Source organism: Eutrigla gurnardus (assembly GCF_963514095.1).
Source record: "Eutrigla gurnardus genome assembly, chromosome: 24".
In the NCBI taxonomy this organism is placed as follows: domain Eukaryota; kingdom Metazoa; phylum Chordata; class Actinopteri; order Perciformes; family Triglidae; genus Eutrigla; species Eutrigla gurnardus.
Genome location: NC_139935.1, coordinates 954,602 through 973,575, shown reverse-complemented (window position 1 = coordinate 973,575; position 18,974 = coordinate 954,602). Strand labels below are relative to the sequence as shown.

Genomic DNA, 18,974 nt, shown 5'->3' with positions numbered 1-18,974 from the left:
CCACACGGCTCCTCCTGCGTGCTGCAGAAAGCTGAAAGAGTTAAGAAGATTTGGCTGCTCTACCGGCCAGCCGGTGAGGGAGTAACTGGTTTCCGGTGGCCAGAGGCGGGCACTTGCCTGGGATTAAGTGGGATCGGGAGAGATTACAGCCCTCTCTCTCTCTCTCCCTCTCTCCCTTCCTGCAGCTAGATGAAAGTGTAGCGCTGCGTCCAGTCTCCAGGGAATAGTTTCCCATCATATGCACATTTCCCTGCACAAGTGTTGGTGCTCAAACCTGCAGGAGCTGAAGGATAGCAGCTTGTAACATCCCTAAGGATCCAGACGTAAAGGTAAGAGGCTTTTTTTACTGAAGAGTGAAGGGCTTCAAGGAGGGCCACAGGGATCAGCCTCCCCCCACCTTTCACAAGCAACCACTTGAGGAGCTGCTCTTGTTTTATTTCAGATTTTAACAGTTTGATGCTTTAATACATCAAAGCTTTTCAATATAGTTTAATCACAGCCATGATTAAGGAAAAAGAGGTGCCTGAATTTAGTTTATTGACTTAAGGAGAGTTTTTCTGTTCCGGTGTGTCACAGAGACGTCCTTATATGTCAAATTGCTGAATTATCTCCTTAGAAATAACATATTTTAGTTGATGGCGGTGTTTGCGTTCTCCTAATGGTTTGCAAACCGGAGATTAGGGTCTGCACATTTCTGTGTTTACATCACTGTTGCTCTCACAAGCCGCCGTGAAGTGTGCCATTAACCCCTGACCCCATTCACACTAACTGCCGATGGAGTTGTGGCTTCACCTCCCTACCTGATCCGCCTGCATGCTCACGCTGGATGAATGAAGTGGGAACCAAGTCTCGCATCATATCAGACGGTTTAGTAAATAAATAATGTCACAGCTCGTCTTGTGCACTGGTTTTAAGACTTCTTATTTTTAAAACATGGTGCACATTCACAAATGAAATCAGTCAAGTCACCACAAAGACAGACGGGGCTTTATATAATGGGAATGTGAGACAACAGGTTTATGTATTTAATTAGAAGGTGAGGAGGATCGATCAGGGTCCAACATCAACAATTTAATCTGGGAGAAGAAAAATATTAATGTAGTGATTTCAAGATTTCTGAAGAGGAGAAAACAAACCAGAAAATCATTGTTTCTCATGTAGATTTCAGAAGAAGATGCTTTTTGATAATCAAGTATTATCATTTAAATAATTTTGGTGTGTTTTAAACTGTTGGCAGAACCAAACATTTGAAAATGTCACCTGTGGGAAATTGTTATGGCCATTATAAAAGTGAGTGACACCGTTCCCTTCACTTTTCCAGGTTTGTCCTGTCCTTGTTAGCGGTCAGCGGGTAGTTGGGGTCAAAGGTCAGGGGTCCAGTGACCATGAGGCAGGCGGTGGAGGCTCAGGTGTTGAACCCCCACTGTGAACTCGGAGAACAAGGTCGGTATGGGACTCTGCAGGTGCATTTCGTGCCGTTCTTCCTGTTCGTGCTCTGACGACCCTCCTGGTGCGTTTCAGGTCTGCGTCAGATCCTCACTGATGTCATTGATGAGGTGAGGAAGTCCGTGAACCAGGACATCGATGGAGCTGAGGTCCTCCACAGTCTGCTGAATGCATCCTGGCTGCAGTCGCTGCTCAAGGTCTGGAAGCTCACTTATTCTTTAATTAAAAAATTTAAAATTTAATTTAATTGTTCACTGCTTTTGTTATTATAGTTTTAATCATTGTTTTCAGGTTTATGACCGTCTCCAAAGGCAGCTGAGAGATTCTCCAGCACCATCTCTGGACTACGCATCAGGACTGTCACTTCAGGTGACACTTCAGATTGTGTTTTAGTCATCATTCATTGCTTCCATCTGTTATGTGGAAGTCTTTTTTTTTTTTTTTATGGTAAATGTGTGGTTTGTTGTCTGCGTAGCTGCTGATCGACATCAGAGCGTTGCCGGGCTGCTCTGAAGAGGCCAAAGAGCTCTACCGCCTCCTGAGACAGCCGCACCTGCAGGTGGGAAGTCTTTATAGTAACATAACTGTATTTCTTTTTCCTGTGTAATATTTTCACTGATCATACCAAAAGATTTGTACATTTTTACACACACCTGGGTCATTCTTCTCATAATTTGGGTTTCTGGCAGCCTTATACTTTGTTATATTGACACAATGATGAAAAGACTTATAGATGAGCATGCTGAAAAAAGGGAACCATGCATAACCTGAACTACTTCCAGATTTTAATTAAAAAAAAACAACTGTTTGATGTTTTGTAGGCTCTCCTCTCAGCTCACGATACGGTGGCCCAGAAGGACTACGAGCCGGTGCTGCCGCCGATGCCAGATGACCTGCCGGACGATGAGGAGGCCACCAGGATCGTCTGTCTGGTCAAGAACAAACAGCCTCTGGTGAGCTGCACAGTCTCCTTGTCGCTTAAAATGTCCATAGTATTTAGGCCTCCGGTGGATATAAAAAAAAGATTTTGTATTTTGGTGACCTGACCCTTAAAGCTGCTCACAATATATTTGTGTGTTTTGAGTATATTTAGAATAAACTATTCACATTTTCAGTTGTGTATTTGTCTGTAAAACATACACATATTTCAGTATATAAACTAGACCATAATAGAATCGAAGCAGATGCTCGTGGATATATATATATATTTTTTTTTTTCTTTTTTTTTTAATATGTAGGCTTGTTTTTGTTGTTGCCAAATATAAATCAAACAGCTGACTGCATCCAACGGAGGCCAGATGCTTGAATTTCATAATCTCTCATTTGAGTAATTGTCTGTTGATGCTACAGATTTTCCTACAGATGGAAGGAAAGGAACTGCTGAAAAAGATGGATTTAAAAAAACTAGTTTGGAGTTCATTTATAACCAATGTCTCCAAAGTAAGTTGTACGTTGTCTTTTGGGTCTTTTATAACACAACTCTTTTAAGGGAAAGTATTGTTGTGAGACTGATAAGCGATGATTGATGAAGCTGTTTTTTTCCAGTGGTTTTCCAAGTTCTCAGTCTCTACTTCCTGTTTTGAACTTGTCTCTCTACCTTTGAGTGACTCTGTTGTCTCGCAGCCTCCCAACCACAGAGTCGGACTGCCGCTGCTCATTGCTTCCCCCCCTCGTGCAGAAAGCTCCCGAGGGGGGATCCACAGTCACTGGGACACCCTGAGGCATCTAACCCAGCGGAGGCTACACCAAGGCGGTGCCTTCAGGGTCCAGAGCCCTGCAGCTGTGTGCCTGGATGGCAATGATTCGTCGTGGTGTAGCGTTCGCAGAGGCAGCTACCCGCCGGCCGAGCTGCTGTGTCACGCAGCAGCAGCTCGGCCGGACCCTCCACCTCGCTACAAGCCCAGTCGTAGCTGTCAGATGTGCTGCAGCAAGACGATGAGCCGGTGTAGAGTCTGTTACTCCAACCTGCTCTGGGAGCAAAGTCTGAACCGCTCGGCGCCGGCGGTCTACAGCTCCGTCCTGATCGGTAAGAAAAGTTTCATCAAGCGGCATCAGTCTTCATCCATCATCCATCACAGCTACTTTTTCATGGATAAGTAACGCCTGTTCTTTCATTGGAGACAACGTCATCGAAGAGCTAGACAGTGGAGATGAATATGAAGCAGGAGAGTCCAGCAGCACTTCATCGCCACATCCCACAGCCCGGCGGTGGACTATGTCTCCCCCGTGTCTCACCGGTCCCGACTACTTCCATCCGGGTCTGCCTCCCCGGCTTCGAAGCCAAAGCCCTCGCATCCACACTGCCCCACCAAGCCCCATGCGCCCTCGCCGCGTGCTGGATTTGCCCCCCGTGGAGCTCGCCAAGCAGGAGAGTCTGGACGAGCTGAGGACGACGGTGCAGCTGGCTGCCTGCTCCATGGAGAGCAGCACCAAAGACATCAAGCTCCTCGGGGAGAAGATGGCAGCTGCGACTGAACGCATGTCAGAGACGGTCCAGGACAACTCCCAGGCCTTGGCCCTTCTCACTCAGGTGGTGGATAGGCTGCAGACGCTCCTCGCCGCCACCAGGGCTGAGACCAACACCCCGAATCCTTCTGAGCAAGACGGCACACCCAAGAAAGGCCAAACTCAGAAGCGTCCGTCTCTGACACACCAATCCAGATGTTTCTTCCCCTCGCTTCCTTCCTCCTCCTCCAGCTCCCTCGGCAGCTCCCTGGAAGCACCGTCCACCTCTCAGGGGACGAGCTGTCTGTCCGTTTCCTGCCACGGGTCACCCCGAACCACCCTGAACACCAAGAATGCCCCTTCGCCACAGAAGAAGCACCCTGAGCTTCAAGCGCCCAAGCACCTCCTGATGAACGGCCGGCTGGATGAGCCCAAGGAGACCAGCCACGCTGTGAAAGGAAGTCGTTCCAACCAGCGGAAGAAGAGGAGGAAGAAGAAGAAGGCAACGTGAGAGACACCGAAGAGTGTCCAAAGAGTGGACTTCTTGGGTCCTTTCAAGTCGTCTCTGCCGAGTGGCTGACCTGCAGACGCACGCGGTGGTAGCTGACATTTATTACCTACTTTTTGTTGCATCTCAGCGTTTTCGTCCATCGTGCTGTCGGCCATTTCATTCTGGATCCCTCATTTCAGGACCTTCATCAGCTTCCATTTGTGTCATTGCTATTTTTCTGCCTACACCGTCATAATTTAAACCCTCCAATCTCATCCTTGAGTCTTTAAATCCTGTTTTATTTGTCTTCATTTGCGTGTTTGGGTTTGACCTCTATTGCACATTACAGCAGCTTTATTTATTCTCTGTTTTCATCCTTTCTGTTCCAGGGAGCGACTATAAAGAGGAACGAGATCACAGGGGAGATTTTTGTTGCCCGGGTGATTCACGGAGGGCTGGCTGATCGAAGTGGTGAGCCTGTCATCTCCAGGATAATGTCCTCAATTCACTGTACATGCCAGCTTGAACTAGAACGTTTTAGACTTGTATTTTATTTAGAATATGTTGGTGATATGACACGGTAACAAATACAGTACTGACTTTCGTAGTATTTAGAGCATCAAATTAAATTCAAATTGTATTGTTTCCTGTTGATTATGCACATTTATTTTATCTTATTTGTTCTCTCTATTCTAATTAGAACATATTATGGTATATATGAGGTAAAAGGCAGTATGATATCAAGAGTAAGGTATACATATTTCTGTCAATTTAAAAATAACCAGGTTTTTGGAGATGTTCACGCCCTGAAAGAAGCAGTTTAAGGTGAACAACTTGTCAAGTTGATACCATTATTTAAATGTAAGGTTTTGTGTGTGCGTGCAGGTCTGCTCCATGCAGGGGACCGGATCATGGAGGTGAATGGTTTTCCTGTGGATGGGCTGGAACCTGAGCAAGTCATCCAAGTTGTGGTACGTCTTTCCTGGATTTCATTTTTTTGTCAGTGCGCTGAATCCATTTTCCAGAAAGTCTAGGAGTTGTCAATATCTGCAAACTAATCCATGTTTTTTTTATTCCAACCAATCAGCAAGCGAGGTCACAAGGCACCATTATGTTCAAGGTCATTCCCATCACAGAAAGGCCGGTCCACAACCGGACGATGGTAAGTCATCATCCATACACACATTAAAAAAACACATGTATATGTCATCATAATAAAGCAACGTCTCTGGTAGCTCTACGTGCGGTCCATGGCAGACTACAGCCCCCAGCAGGACCCGGCTATCCCCTGCGCTGACGCTGGTATGAGCTTCAGAAAAGGTGACATCCTGGAGATCGTGGACCAGACAGACGCCCTCTGGTGGCAGGCCAATAAACTGCCCTGCAACACGGGCTGCGCCGGCCTCATCCCCTCCGCGAACCTGCTGAAACGGTCAGGAGAGTTGAGATGTCTCTTATTTATTGGCTTATATTTCACTAAAACCATATACATGTATGAGCAGTTAGTGTGTGATGTGGCATCCATCATTTGAACGGTAATGTGCATGTTGTACCAGGAAGCAGAGGGAGTTCTGGTGGTCTCAGCCTTATCAGCCACATGCCTGCATACACACCTGTAAGTTCCCTTCACTTAAAACGTCGTAACAGTGTCAGAGTTGACGGCCTCTCTACAACCGGGTTTCACATTTGAGTTTCCGTTGTGTTTTACCCCACGCTTACTGAAGTGAGCACTGTAGAAGAAGGTAAGGAGATTACACTTCATGTAGTGTTTGCATCGTATAGTTTTAAAATTATATTAATTACATGTTATAGATGTAACTTTATTTTCATTCTCCACCATCAGAGGAAGACATGATGGCCATCGATGATAAATGCATGGAAGCAGGTAAAGCCCCATATGATCTTTGATACGCAGACTTGTCCGCATCTTTGCTGCTCTGTGATTAATTTCCCTCATGTGTTGTTTCCTTTCTGCCAGATGAGGAGGCCTTTGAATCTGGTAGGTAAGTCTTTGTTGAACTTATCTGGTTTGGAATTCGGTGTCGCCTTGTCTACTGTTCTTCATCTGCAACATTTCTTATTGCTTCTTTTCCAAACTCTCTGGCTGTCGGGGAAATGTCAGAAGAGCTCAGAGAAGGTGAGAAAACCCCAGTTGTTTGTCCTTTTATCTGCATGTGGAGAGTGAACTCCCTCATTTAGGAGGTCAATGTTTCAAATTTGATGCATTGGATTATGGGAATTGTAGGATAGACTTTGTTTTGCCTCTGCTGCTTCAGTTTCAGTCCTACAACTTTACTTAAGTCCAGTAGCAGCCAGATTCCTGGAACAGCCTTAGCCAAAATAGTGTCACATTATTGATTAACTCAAAAATATTGCATAATTGTCTAGCTCTAATTTAAACTGTTAATTCTCAGGAGATCCGCCCCTTTTATGGTCATGAAATGACAGTTCACACTTCCTGTTATATAGAATATTTTCTCGTTTCTGTATGTATTTCTGTGTTTATCTTTTTACCGTCTACTCTGCTTCTCTTCAACCAGAGGAGGATGACTTCTGCAGCAACTCTCAAGGGATCTACGTAGGTAAGTCTGAGCAAAGATTTGACACTCACCTGCACTGATACGTGCATCAGAAGTCATTTATATATAAGTTATGTTGATTATCAGGGTTTTCTTTGATTTTTCTTTCAGTGGGCTTCCGGCGCAGCATGCGTCTGTGCCGGCGGCGGTCTCACAGCAACACCCAGCCGCCCTGCCACACCCGCTGCCCCAGCAGCTGCCACAGCACCCTCAACAGCCCCTACGAGGAGGTGGTGCGCTACCAGCGCCACCCGCAGGATGCACACCGCCTCATCGTCCTCTTAGGTACAGCTTCAACACTCACATCCTAGTTCCCCTACAGTCTCTAAAAACACGTATTTCTTACAGAGCATGTAAATATATTTTAAAAAACTACAGTTTCATACATCAAACGGAAAATTCACTGTGATTAAATCCTTTTTTTCTATTCCCAGGTCCATCCGGCGTGGGCGTGAATGAAGTCCGGAGGCGATTCATTGAATTGAACCCCAACATGTTCCAGGGAGCTGTACCTCGTACGTACAAATCATCATCATCTTTTTTCTGTATCGGTTTTTTTTGTTTTATGATGATCATTCGTCAGCTGTTGAGTGATTGTTTGTCTCCAAGAGAAACAAGAACAATATATTATCCCCCTTCACCAGACACCACAAGAGCACCCAAAGGATACGAGGAGTCTGGCAGAGAATATCACTTCACCAGCAGGGAAATCTTCGACAACATGATGTATAACAACAGGTGCAAATGTCTCCCCTGTGAATCCATGAATAATGAATGACACCCACTGAAATTCTAGAAAGCTGTGATTGTGTATATCACAACTAATACATATTTCTCTATATTTATATAATGTATTCAGAAACATCAAGTACTAGTCATTTATGTGTGTTTGATTAAAAATACAATAATGTCCTGCAGGTTTTTAGAGTACGGGGAACACAAAGGGAACATGTACGGCACCACCATCGAGTCTGTGAGGGACGTTTTAAACAGCGGAAAGATCTGCGTCATGGACATCGATGCGAATGTAAGAACAGCGATGATGTCACTGTCCTCTTCCCAAAGCACCACTAACTCGTATCACTCTGAGGCTTTAATTTGTATGTGTCACTTCTCCTATCAGGCTATTCACGCCGTGAGGACTCACGAGCTGAGGGCTTACATCATCTACGTGAAGCCTCCTCCATCGGAGCGCCTCAGAGAGACGAGAAAGGACGCCTGCATCACCACCAACTACTACACCAACCGACCGTTCAAGGTAAGTCCAGATTTTATCATTAATATACGTTATAAGCTGGCATTTTCACCTGAAGAAGACCTGATAAAGGTTGCCAGTAATTATGCTTACATTCCATACATTTCCACAACAATCTATTTTAAGATACTCTGTAGTATGGAATCAGTTTTGACTTTTGTTTCCTCCAACAGGACGAAGACTTCCAAGAGATGGAGGAATCCGCCCGCAAGATCGAGTCTCACTTCTGTCAGTACTTCGACCACGTGATCATCAACGATGAGCTGCAGGACTCCTGCGTCCAGCTGCTGACGGCGGTGAGGAAGGCGCAGGACGAGCCGCAGTGGGTCCCGGCCAGCTGGATACGACCCACCAGCACGTGAGAGAGGACGGAGGCGGAGACAAAGGGGACGAGAGAAATGTGACCCTACTATCATGGCAGCAGTTATTGTCTGTTTATTTAACAGGTTCCCCATTGTAAATTATTGGCATGTTTAGGGGAGTAGGGCAGGAAAGGAATCTAACTATTTAGATCTTGATGTTACTTGTGTGTTTGATCTGGTTCTCAAATTAAGAAGGAACTTGAGCCATAGCTCTCTCTCTTATTACTGTAGTACTTTATTATTGGTGCAGCTTTCTTGCCCTTCTCCCCCACTGTTTTACAAAGACTTGCAATAAGGAATGTGATATTTCCCAATTCATGTTTACATAAGCAAAGAGGTTTCATGATATATATTTTGTTTTTCATTCTGAATTTGTGTCATTTCTTTTGTGGATTGCTGTAGCCTAAAATATGTCATTGTATGCCAAAAGGCACAGAAATTACACTTTGTGTCCTTATTTAATAAAAAATAATGTGATGATATGCAAAAGTGCAAGCAACTATTATACTAATATTTTAATATTTGTACCTGTTTGTGAAATTAATAAATTACATCTGATAGTTAGTTATTTATTCATGAAGTTTATTTCATCCGTGTTATTGCTATGAATGGGAGCTCTTATTTTGAAGTTACCGGAAGTATTTTGTGCTACGCGGAAGTGCATCCGGGTTACAGCTCTCATCTTGCAGACCGTAAACAAAGCAAATAATCATAATAAGAAGTAGTTTACTCGCCTTTTAACGGCTCTAATCGTTCAAATATACGTATAGACTGAAGATCGTTTAACTGACTGAATATTTAAAGGTTATTTTGTAGGAAAAATTACATAGTATGGATACGAGAGACTCGAAGGTAACTACTTTTCATTAATAACGGTAACTTAACGGTAACGGCAGCTTTAACTGTAACAGTTATTGTAGCTATAGCGATAGCATTCAGTGCTATTTCGAGGAAATTGTAATATTGTGCAAACTTTTTATGCGTGATTTTTGGTGTAAACTGACTCAAGCTAACTGCCGATTAATTGCCTCAGACTAGTCGTAATAAGTTAAATGTGGGATACTTGTAAACTGTTAACATGTTTTCTGTTTTTCTGTGATAGAAAATGCGACCCAGGGAGCTGCCGCCTCTTCCGCAGGTAAATCCGGGTACTCCAGGTGTTATTACGGTAACCTAATGTTTAAGTAATTGCAAGTTAACGTTACAATAATAACCTTATCAGCTCATAACCAAACCATATACATGTTTCACAGTTCAAATTAAATGTGTACTGTGTCACATACATACATGTATTGTGATTGTTTGTGGATTTGGACAAAATAAAGCAACAGTTTAAAAGTGACTTCATTTCTTACGTCATCTAAAGAAATATACCTTCTTATACATTAATTGTCACCTCACAAAACCTTTAAAGGTAATTTAGCAGAGTATATCAGGCTGGTGTTTACAAGCATTGTCAGGAAGATTAAAACGGACTCCACAGATCAACACTTTCCCCTGGACATTTCACTCACACACACTCTAAAATGTTTGAGACGCATGACCTCTGCCCTGAGTAATCCCCAGGCCTGGCGGATGTATGAACACAGATTTAGCCGAGGATCAGGATTTAACAGCCACGGCCAGGATGTTACGTGTAGCCGCTCTCCACTCTTATATTGGTTCTTTGGTGAAATGACCAGAAAGACATCAGTACAGTCTTATCTGACTGTATGCTATACAGCTCTCACGACATCTGAATTTTAATCTCTTCTTTGCATCCTGGTGTATTGCATCTGACGAGAGGTAATTTGTTAATGTCTTTATGCTTCGTTTGATTAGACCTTCTCAATCCAATTTTACCAACCGTAAAGCAGATTTCTTATGGTTGTGGGTTGTAGAAGTATAATAGGTCAACTTGTAATATTGTTGTACAAAACTTAATTTATTCCTGTTTTCTTTGAATAAAAGCTTTAGAAAAAGGCTGAAATCAACTATTTTTTGTATTACTTCATCCATCCATCCATTTTCTGCTGCTTATTCCATGTCATGGATCATGAATGATTAGCGATGATATTATGAATTATTGTTATGAACTACTGCGACGTATTGCCCTCTATGTGGTATTACCTTGGTTAATGTGCTGAGACGCTGTTAAATCACAAAAGTAACCAAAAGAAGGGAAATAAGGTAAGGATTGAGGTTATTATTCAAACACAAAGAACAAAACTTGGACTCACACTTCTCTTTTTGTCTCTTAAGCAAGGACAGAGAGCACTTCCAACAATGCCGAGGTAAGTAAAAGTGTCTTTCTATCGTGATGTAATATATGAATCTACGGTATTTATGCCGAACAGTCAAACTAAACCTCTTCTTCTCTCTTATATCTGGCGTGTGGAAACATGAAGTCAAGACACAGCGGGTGAGTCAGGATTTGGTAAATTCACCTCATCTTTTACTGACAACTTAATGAACTTTTCTTGATTTCTCACCTTGTACATGAGAAGTACCAGCACTGAAACAGAAGAAGAAGAAGGTTCGAAAGGAGACGAATGGAGTCGATGATACGTTCGGTGCGTAACACATAAATGCATCTTTGCTGCATCATAAGTGTGTTTGTGTATTGATTAATGGGCCAGTTCACCCCAACATGAAGGCTCACATGGTCCTTTAAGACTGACTTAACAATACTTAAGATACTTAAGTAGGCCAGTGGTTTGAATCACTTCTCACATGAAGTTTTTTTTTTTAAACTTCAGTTTTATCATTTAAAAACAAAAACATTCAATATAATGTAGCTTTGAAATGTAGAATCACATTTAGATCATGGACTGCTGCAAGGGAGCAATGTCAGTTGTACTTCTGCTGTTTCCTGTTTAGATCACGGGGTGGAAATGGGAGGACTGGGCAGCCGGACGGAATCTGACATCGGAGAGCAACTTACCCTTGAACCGGCGACAGATGCGCCACCTCAGAGGAGGAGGAAGAAAAAGAAAGCTGCCACTATAGGTAAAGACCGAAAATATAAGTTGACCTGTTTATGCTTTTCGGCCATCACAAGAAAACAATTTCCCTCAAAAGGGTCTTTCAGACTGATCTCTGCGTTGGTAACTACGAGCAGCCCAGGGTTCATCATGACATATAAAGATGTGTGATTTCATGGTTTCAGATCTTGATGATGACCAAACCGACCTGGTAAACGGAGATGCAGCAGATCAGACCACTGACGGAGAAGAAGTGGTCAGAAAACCCAGAAAGAAAAAGTAAGAAAATAACACTTAGTAGAGTTATCATTAAGTCCAAGTCCCATGGACAAGTGTAGGTAAGATTGGATATGAATTCAGAGAAAAGTATTTCTTATATGGTACATTTTTCTCTTTGACCATTATTCTTGTCATTTCAGGAAATCCAAAGTTGTTGAATCTCAGCTTCCTGATGAGTTGGACATAGAAGATGATGATATTATCACCGACACCCCTCCTCCTATCCCCCAGCATTCCCTTTTCTCGGCGCCACATGGTCAGAGCCAGCCAGTGGGAAAAGTCTTTGTCGAGAGGAATAGTGAGTAAAAACAGAAGAAGATGTAGTTGCGTATGTTAAATAGCAAAATGTGTAATTCTTGTGTGTTCGCACTGCAGAGCGTTTCCAGGCTGCTGAGCGCTCAGACTGGAGGAAAACCAGCGACCAGACGGAAAACATGACAGATTTCCAGCACATCCAGCCGCTCTGGACCACCAGAGACGTTTCTCTCAGAGTGCACGGAGGCTTCAGGTGAAGGAAAGGTGTCTTATACAATGAAAATAAAATGCCTGCGGCCCCCTCCCTGAATGTCTCTCCTCTACTTTCTATGTGTTGCAGGGTGTTCGGTCTGTATTGCCATGGCTTCCTAGCGGGCTACGCCGCGTGGAACATCGTAGTGGTGTACATGTTAGCTGGGCAGCACCTCACCACTCTGTCCAACCTGCTGGAGCAGTACCACAGCCTGGCCTACCCCTCCCAGTCTCTGCTCTACATGCTGCTGGCCATCAGCACGGTGGCCGCCTTTGACAGGTAAAGCCCCCAAATAAAACCTCCGGTGAAGCTGCTCGGTAAAAATGTATTTGTGTGTAAAAGTATGAAGAGGAATGACGCTGAAAACGATCAAATCTTGTGTTCTCAGAGTGAACCTGGCCAAAAGCTCCGCGGCTCTGCAGGATTTCATCACACTGAACCCGGTTGCTCTCGCCTCATTCTGTGAGTCCACACTATTTCTTATCGCTTCAACACAGGTTTCTAAACAAAGCTGTTTCACTTCACACTATTTGTTTATTTTTCTCTGGGTTCCTCCAGTGTATTTCGCAGCGTTGGTCCTCTCTCTGAGCCAGCAGATGACCAGCGATCGAATCAACCTGTACCCAATCCTCAACACAACAGTATGGTGAGCTCGCTGGAATCAATCGATATTTCTGTCTTACTATGAAGCCTGGATGTGATGCATGAAGCACCCTTTTTTCTTCTCTAGGCCACCAGGTTTGGAGCACCAGATTCTCCACCCATGGGTGACAGTCAACCTGGTGGTGGCTCTGCTGGTGGGGCTGGCCTGGATCTTCATCGCCACCCAACCAGACACAGACTACACTCAGGGTAAAAGGAAATAGTCTGTGTTGAATATTTCAAATCCACCTTGAATATTATTTTTAAAAGCGAGTTTTATGATTGTTTTATTATCATGTCCTTCTTCCTCAGATTGCCTGAATGACATGAGGATTGAGCCTCCCCAGCCAGAGGACAAATCAGAAATGATTGCCTGACAAAGAAATAATCTGTTCATCTGCTCTGACACGTACTAGTTTTGTTGTCATTTTGCACATATTTTTGCACTGTATAACTCTGAATGTGTTTTAGATTATTTTTGTATTTTTAAAATGTGAATGTGTCATCTCTTTATAAATATTTATCGAAGAAATCCAACGACTCTTTATTACATACTGAAGGAATTATGTGAAACCTGTTCAAACATATGGGAATTGTGATTTTATCATACTTACTTAAATATTTACGGTATATCTCCTATAGCCTATCATCATTAGATGCAATAACTATATGCATAATTGTAAGAATTATAAGATGCATGGGAGCATCTGTATCGGGCATCTGTATCGGATGCCCCCTGGACGCCTCCCTCGGGAGGTGTTCCAGGCATGCCCCACCGGGAGGAGACCCCGAGGAAGACCCAGGACACGCTGGAGTGACTATGTCACCCGGCTGGCCTGGGAACGCCTTGGGGTCCTCCCGGAGGAGCTAGGGGAAGTGTCCGGGGAGAGGGAAGAGAGAATAAATCAATTTTTATTTAATTGTATTCAATATAATTGATCCGCTGGATCTGATCCATCGATTCTTACTGAGTTCGATTACTTTGCTCTGCCTCCGCTCCAGGCCGTGTAGTCAAACACAGAGTCAATCGTGCCCGTTCAGGTTCTGTTGACGTGGTAACTGTCTATTCAGATATTCATGAAGATACGTTAGAAAAGTTGTGCTATTATAACTGATAAGTCATGCTGGACTTTGCTATCTTTGCCGTCACGTTTGTCATAATTTTGGTCGGCGCTGTTTTGTATTTGTACCCGGTAAGTCGCTGCAAAAGTTAGCTTCAAGTTAAGGCTAACGTTAGCTACGTAGAAGTTGTTGCGCCAATAGCCCCTCAAAAAAGTGTTGATTCAATTTCCTTTCATAACCGGTCAGCGAAAACGTGTCTTATAATATCATTCAAGGTCTTCAACGAAATGTGACAATTCTGTTCTCATTTCGGCGTACCTCCAACACACTAATAGATAACTTGGTTCTGTGAAATACATTTGCAAGGATGGGTGTGGGCGGTAACGAGCACCCATGATTCCTTTACCCAATCTAGCCATTTCCGTTACATTTTAGAAAATATATGGTGTAAAGTACGCCATTTGTATGCCGATTTCACCCAAAGACCTTAAGTATAGATCAGATGACAATGGTGATGTATCATACAATGTGTGTGTTAGTTTGTAAGCGAGGAAGTATTAAATCGTCATGTTATTCAATGAGATTCCATACTACTGAATGGCACAACAACTTTTCCACGCTATTGGGAAAGGAATAACCAGTCAGTGTTGGAAGTACACTATATTGTCTGTATAAATAAATAAATTACATTTCTACTCTTGTTTTTAGTCACCCAGAAGAGTATTGTCTGTATAAATGTATAAATATAATGTCTACTCTTCATTTCAGTCATCCAGAAGGGTATCTGGCATCCCGGGTCTCAATCCTACAGATGAGAAGTAAGTCTTCAGGATGATATGAAGTCAATTACATCAAAACAAATAAAAATATTGTGTCAAAACTATTATTGACAAAACATACATGGCATATGGGGCAGTGTGCAGTAAATGCACATAATCGGTTATTCACATTAACCTAACACTATGGCTGTCTGCTCCCTCAGGGATGGGAACCTGCAGGACATAGTGACCAGAGGCAGTCTGCACGAGTTCCTCGTCAGTCTGCATCAGGAGTTTGGTTCTGTGGCTTCGTTCTGGTTCGGTGGTCGGCCGGTGGTCAGCCTCGGCTCTGTGCACCAGCTACGGCAACACATCAACCCCAACCACGCCAGTAAGTGCACCGGCATTTTCCATGCAGCTTGGATTTGACTGTTGTCCAACTGAGTGAAGATGTCACAGAGACTGTGTCTGTGTAGTAGACAAAAATAAACAAAGCCTTGCTATTTTTGCTCGTCAGCTGACTCCTTTGAGACGATGCTGAAGTCGTTGCTGGGTTACCAGTCGGGAATGGGAGGCGGGGCCTCCGAGACAGTAATAAGGAAAAAAGTGTATGAGAGTGCCATCAACAGCACACTGAAGAACAACTTCCCTCTTGTGCTCAAGGTTTGTATCACACATGAAAAGACATATTTACTACTGCAAACCGCTACGAAGCATTCAGATGTATTTCCAAATACACCCTCTTTTTACGTAGCTGGTGGAGCAGCTGGTGGGGAAGTGGAAGTCATTCCCAGAGACTCAGCATACCCCTTTGTGTGCCCATCTGCTTGGTCTGTCCATGAAGACTGTCACCCAGCTGGCACTGGGCGAGAGCTTCAGGGACGACACTGAGGTCCTCTCCTTCCGCAAGAACCACGAGGCGGTGAGATGGAAAAGTGACAGTGTACTAGTTGAACAGTCTCATTTTACTTCTTTGGGGTTTAGAAATACCTATGGACCGTTTCTTTGACCTCATAATGTTCTGCTGAGATGTATCACTTAATTTTTTGTTTTCTCTCCTCTGCCATTTCATCAGATCTGGTCAGAAATTGGAAAGGGTTACTTGGATGGCTCCCTGGAGAAGAGCTCCAGCAGGAAAGGACATTATGAGAAGGGTGAGTGAGGTTTGCATCATGTGTTTTCTCAGCTTCAACAGAACTGACGTAATATATGTCGAGTTGTTGACGTATTTATGGACACTAGCTTCTGTCCTCTTCAAGTTGAGCTGTTGTCTCAGCGTCCTGCTGTGTGTTGACATGCAGGAGCAGGAGGAAATCTTTGCAGAGGCTCAGACACAATCTGTGTGGAGCAGATTTTTATAAACAGACAGATAACAGACCTTGTGCACAACCAACCCATTCAGTATTATTGCCTTAATCAGTAAACAGCCACTGCTTTGGGGGACTGTTATTGATTATCTGCCAAGGACGGTTGTTCCTGGGGCTTGGTTCTTGCTGGAGTTAATTTCGGATGCTGCCTGAAGAGCTGGAAAGCGAGACGTATGCATCAAATTCAGTCTTTTTTTTTAACTTGTGACCCCAGTGTGAGTTTCAGGCAGCTGCCAAAAATGTGGAAAAAGTAACTGAAGTCAAATGACAATGCTTTTTTATTTTGTATTACTTTTTTTGCTTCCTGCCTGGATGTTCAGCTCTGTCAGAGATGGAGTCTGTGCTGCTGTCGATTGCGAAGGAGAGAAAAGCCCAGAAGAAGCAGGTGGCATTTGTTGACGCTCTGCTCCAGTCCAGCCTCACAGAACGACAGGTGAATACTGAATGAGGTCATGAGTCTAGTTTAAAACCCAAAAGGCAACTGAGGGATCGTCTTGGTTACCAAAAACGCACTGAAATATTTTTTTCATATTTGTTTCAGATCATGGAGGACTGTATGGTTTTCACTTTGGCTGGATGCGTCATCACTGCCAATTGTAAGTTACAATCATTAAAAAATGTGGTCTGTCTGTTAATTAAATAATTCCATCCATCCATCCATTGTCTTCCGCTTATCCGGGACCGGGTCGCGGGGGCAGCTGCCTGAGCAGGGACGCCCAGACTTCCCTCTCCCCGGACACTCCCCCTAGCTCCTCCGGGAGGACCCCAAGGCGTTCCCAGGCCAGCCGGGTGACATAGTCACTCCAGCGTGTCCTGGGTCTTCCTCGGGGTCTCCTTCCGGTGAGGCATGCCTGGAACACCTCCCGAGGGAGGCGTCCAGGGGGCATCCGATACAGATGCCCGAGCCACCTCAACTGGCTCCTCTCGATGTGGAGGAGCAGCGCCTCTAATTAAATAATTGATTAATTAATTATTTCAGGCGGCAGTCAACAACTATTTAAATTAAATTACATTTTAAATGGCACGCAACAGTCAACCCATGTCCATAAATAGCAACTAAAGTATCTGAGAAATCAAACCCCAAAACTCTCCTTTCTCAATTCTCTGAAGCTTAAATGTTAAATGTTTCGTTGACAGTGTGTATTTGGGCTCTTCACTTCCTGTCCACCTCAGAGGAAGTTCAGAACAAACTGTACCAGGAGATGGAGGAGGTTTTGGGTTCGGACCCAGTTACCTTGGACAAGATCCCTCAACTCAGGTAAGACGTTTGGACCTGGCTTAACATGTAATCCATAAAATGTCCCATCTATTCTATCTCAGGGTAGACACTTGGTTTTGGTGCACTTTTAGAGGAAAAAGGAAAGATAATGCATTTAAAAAACGACATAGATATGCCAGGAGGAGGTGTAATAATTCAAGATTATGATTTCAAAGATCCAAAGATACTTTGTTCTTCATATTTTTGAACATCCGGGCACAGTTGTTGTGTTCGATAACCTTGATATTATCACATTTCTGTCCTTGGAAAGATACTGCCAGCAGGTCCTCAACGAGACGGTGAGGACCGCCAAGCTGACCCCCGTCGCGGCTCGGCTTCAAGGAGTGGAGGGCAAAGTCGATCAGCATGTCATCCCCAAAGAGGTATCTGGTTTCCTGCTGCCTGTGGCTCTCTGTTGATCTATTTCTCTTCAGCTCATCACGATTATCTCAGCCAGACAATCAGACAAAGACAGAATGCAAATAATTATTATGCAGGTGATAAAGAAATTGTTATGAGGTTATGATAAGAAATGCAAATCATTGTGAGTTTTATTCTTTCCATATTTCAGACTTTGGTAATCTACGCTTTGGGAGTGGTCCTGCAAGATTCTGACACCTGGAGCACGCCATACAGGTTCACTCTACATACATTTGCTATTGACATGATCAGTAATCAGTATCTAATCTGTATGTCCATCATTTACTGGAACCGTTGTAAAAACGAAATCCTGGAACATAGGAAACAATATATTGATTTGTCAAATTTCTGATAATCCCTCAGGTTTGACCCGGATCGGTTTGAGGAGGAGTCAGTCAGGAAGAGCTTCTGTCTGCTCGGGTTCTCTGGGAATCAAACGTGCCCAGAGCTCAGGTAAAGACTAAAGCATCAGGATTAACTCTCTTTGTTTGGGTGTCTTCAACGAAACCGTCACAATCAATTATATTTGGTGTGACAGGTTTGCCTACACTGTCGCCACTGTCCTGCTCACCACGTTGGTGCGCCAGCTGAAGCTTCACCCGTTGAAGGGACAGGTCATGGAGGTCCGATCCGAGCTGGTATCCACGCCGAAGGACGAAACCTGGATCACTGTCAGCAGAAGAAGCTAGAACTAGTTTTTAAAAACCTCTGCAGGCAGAAGACCTGACGAGTTCCCTTTTATTCAACATCTTAAAAGAATTACCAGCAAAACATTTCTTGAATGCAGCAGAAACATAATTTCTCACATTAACTCGTGTCTTTTTAAAATAATGATAGATGCCACTTTTTTAAAATACAATTCTCACCATTTTTCAAGGCCTTTTCCCCAAATTGGTGGATTTCTTTTAATACACAATCATATTTGCACCACACCGTATTCCCACAGTTGTCATAGTTTTTAATGTACAGCAATCTTGAGCATGTTATGACCATGTCTGTTCACAAGTACAGCTCAAAGTAAAAAAATCCTGATAACATGGGACTTGTTTGTCCTTTTATATGATGCCCACATGGCATTTACACTTTTCATAAACACAGTTACATCTTACATGTTATTAAATATGTATGATGATTGTGAGG

At 43.6% G+C, this 18,974-nt stretch overlaps 3 protein-coding genes across 7 annotated transcripts; all 3 read left to right on the top strand.

Annotated features, from left to right (window-relative positions):
* The first annotated feature begins 9 nt into the window (after window positions 1-9).
* LOC311010132 (MAGUK p55 subfamily member 4-like) lies at window positions 10-9,119 on the top strand. The gene is made up of 22 exons (XM_084004657.1): window positions 10-329; window positions 1,322-1,443; window positions 1,522-1,643; window positions 1,738-1,815; window positions 1,922-2,005; window positions 2,268-2,399; window positions 4,771-4,852; window positions 5,267-5,352; window positions 5,469-5,543; window positions 5,617-5,813; window positions 5,938-5,996; window positions 6,106-6,123; window positions 6,225-6,266; window positions 6,360-6,380; window positions 6,504-6,518; window positions 6,922-6,963; window positions 7,072-7,245; window positions 7,395-7,475; window positions 7,605-7,698; window positions 7,879-7,987; window positions 8,084-8,218; window positions 8,389-9,119. The coding sequence occupies exons 2-22, from the start codon at window positions 1,386-1,388 to the stop codon at window positions 8,575-8,577; spliced, it is 1,893 nt and encodes a 630-aa protein (XP_083860783.1). The 5' UTR covers window positions 10-329; window positions 1,322-1,385; the 3' UTR covers window positions 8,578-9,119.
* A 118-nt stretch (window positions 9,120-9,237) lies between these two features.
* On the top strand, window positions 9,238-13,514 carry LOC311009745 (transmembrane protein 237A-like). Of its 5 annotated transcripts, none has more exons than XM_084004095.1 (14): window positions 9,238-9,429; window positions 9,680-9,745; window positions 10,819-10,850; window positions 10,965-10,978; window positions 11,064-11,129; window positions 11,437-11,565; window positions 11,726-11,819; window positions 11,960-12,117; window positions 12,195-12,327; window positions 12,415-12,606; window positions 12,716-12,789; window positions 12,886-12,973; window positions 13,058-13,179; window positions 13,282-13,509. In XM_084004095.1, the coding sequence occupies exons 1-14, from the start codon at window positions 9,409-9,411 to the stop codon at window positions 13,344-13,346; spliced, it is 1,254 nt and encodes a 417-aa protein (XP_083860221.1). In that variant the 5' UTR covers window positions 9,238-9,408; the 3' UTR covers window positions 13,347-13,509. The 5 variants fall into 5 exon arrangements, with proteins under 5 accessions (XP_083860221.1, XP_083860223.1, XP_083860219.1 ...); XM_084004097.1 differs by having other exon boundaries at window positions 9,680-9,715; window positions 13,282-13,508; XM_084004093.1 differs by having other exon boundaries at window positions 12,716-12,973; window positions 13,282-13,514.
* A 475-nt stretch (window positions 13,515-13,989) lies between these two features.
* On the top strand, window positions 13,990-18,972 carry cyp20a1 (cytochrome P450, family 20, subfamily A, polypeptide 1). Its single transcript, XM_084004409.1, has 13 exons — window positions 13,990-14,162; window positions 14,800-14,849; window positions 15,014-15,180; window positions 15,307-15,452; window positions 15,544-15,711; window positions 15,865-15,943; window positions 16,477-16,589; window positions 16,698-16,752; window positions 17,294-17,414; window positions 17,686-17,797; window positions 17,986-18,050; window positions 18,198-18,287; window positions 18,373-18,972. The coding sequence occupies exons 1-13, from the start codon at window positions 14,091-14,093 to the stop codon at window positions 18,521-18,523; spliced, it is 1,389 nt and encodes a 462-aa protein (XP_083860535.1). The 5' UTR covers window positions 13,990-14,090; the 3' UTR covers window positions 18,524-18,972.
* Window positions 18,973-18,974: the final 2 nt, after the last annotated feature.

Bases quoted from the DNA above. Each gene is read 5' to 3' on its own strand.
- LOC311010132 (XM_084004657.1), top strand. From the start codon at position 1,386: ATGAGGCAGGCGGTGGAGGCTCAGGTGTTGAACCCCCACTGTGAACTC. The intron at 5,544-5,616 runs GTAAGTCATCAT...CGTCTCTGGTAG, and splicing joins CGGTCCACAACCGGACGATG to CTCTACGTGCGGTCCATGGC. The intron at 6,964-7,071 runs GTAAGTCTGAGC...TTTTTCTTTCAG, and splicing joins CTCTCAAGGGATCTACGTAG to TGGGCTTCCGGCGCAGCATG.
- LOC311009745 (XM_084004093.1), top strand. From the start codon at position 9,409: ATGGATACGAGAGACTCGAAG. The intron at 12,328-12,414 runs GTGAAGGAAAGG...TATGTGTTGCAG, and splicing joins AGAGTGCACGGAGGCTTCAG to GGTGTTCGGTCTGTATTGCC. The intron at 13,180-13,281 runs GTAAAAGGAAAT...CTTCTTCCTCAG, and splicing joins AGACACAGACTACACTCAGG to ATTGCCTGAATGACATGAGG.
- cyp20a1 (XM_084004409.1), top strand. From the start codon at position 14,091: ATGCTGGACTTTGCTATCTTTGCCGTCACGTTTGTCATAATTTTGGTC. The intron at 14,850-15,013 runs GTAAGTCTTCAG...CTGCTCCCTCAG, and splicing joins CTCAATCCTACAGATGAGAA to GGATGGGAACCTGCAGGACA. The intron at 17,415-17,685 runs GTAAGACGTTTG...GTCCTTGGAAAG, and splicing joins GACAAGATCCCTCAACTCAG to ATACTGCCAGCAGGTCCTCA.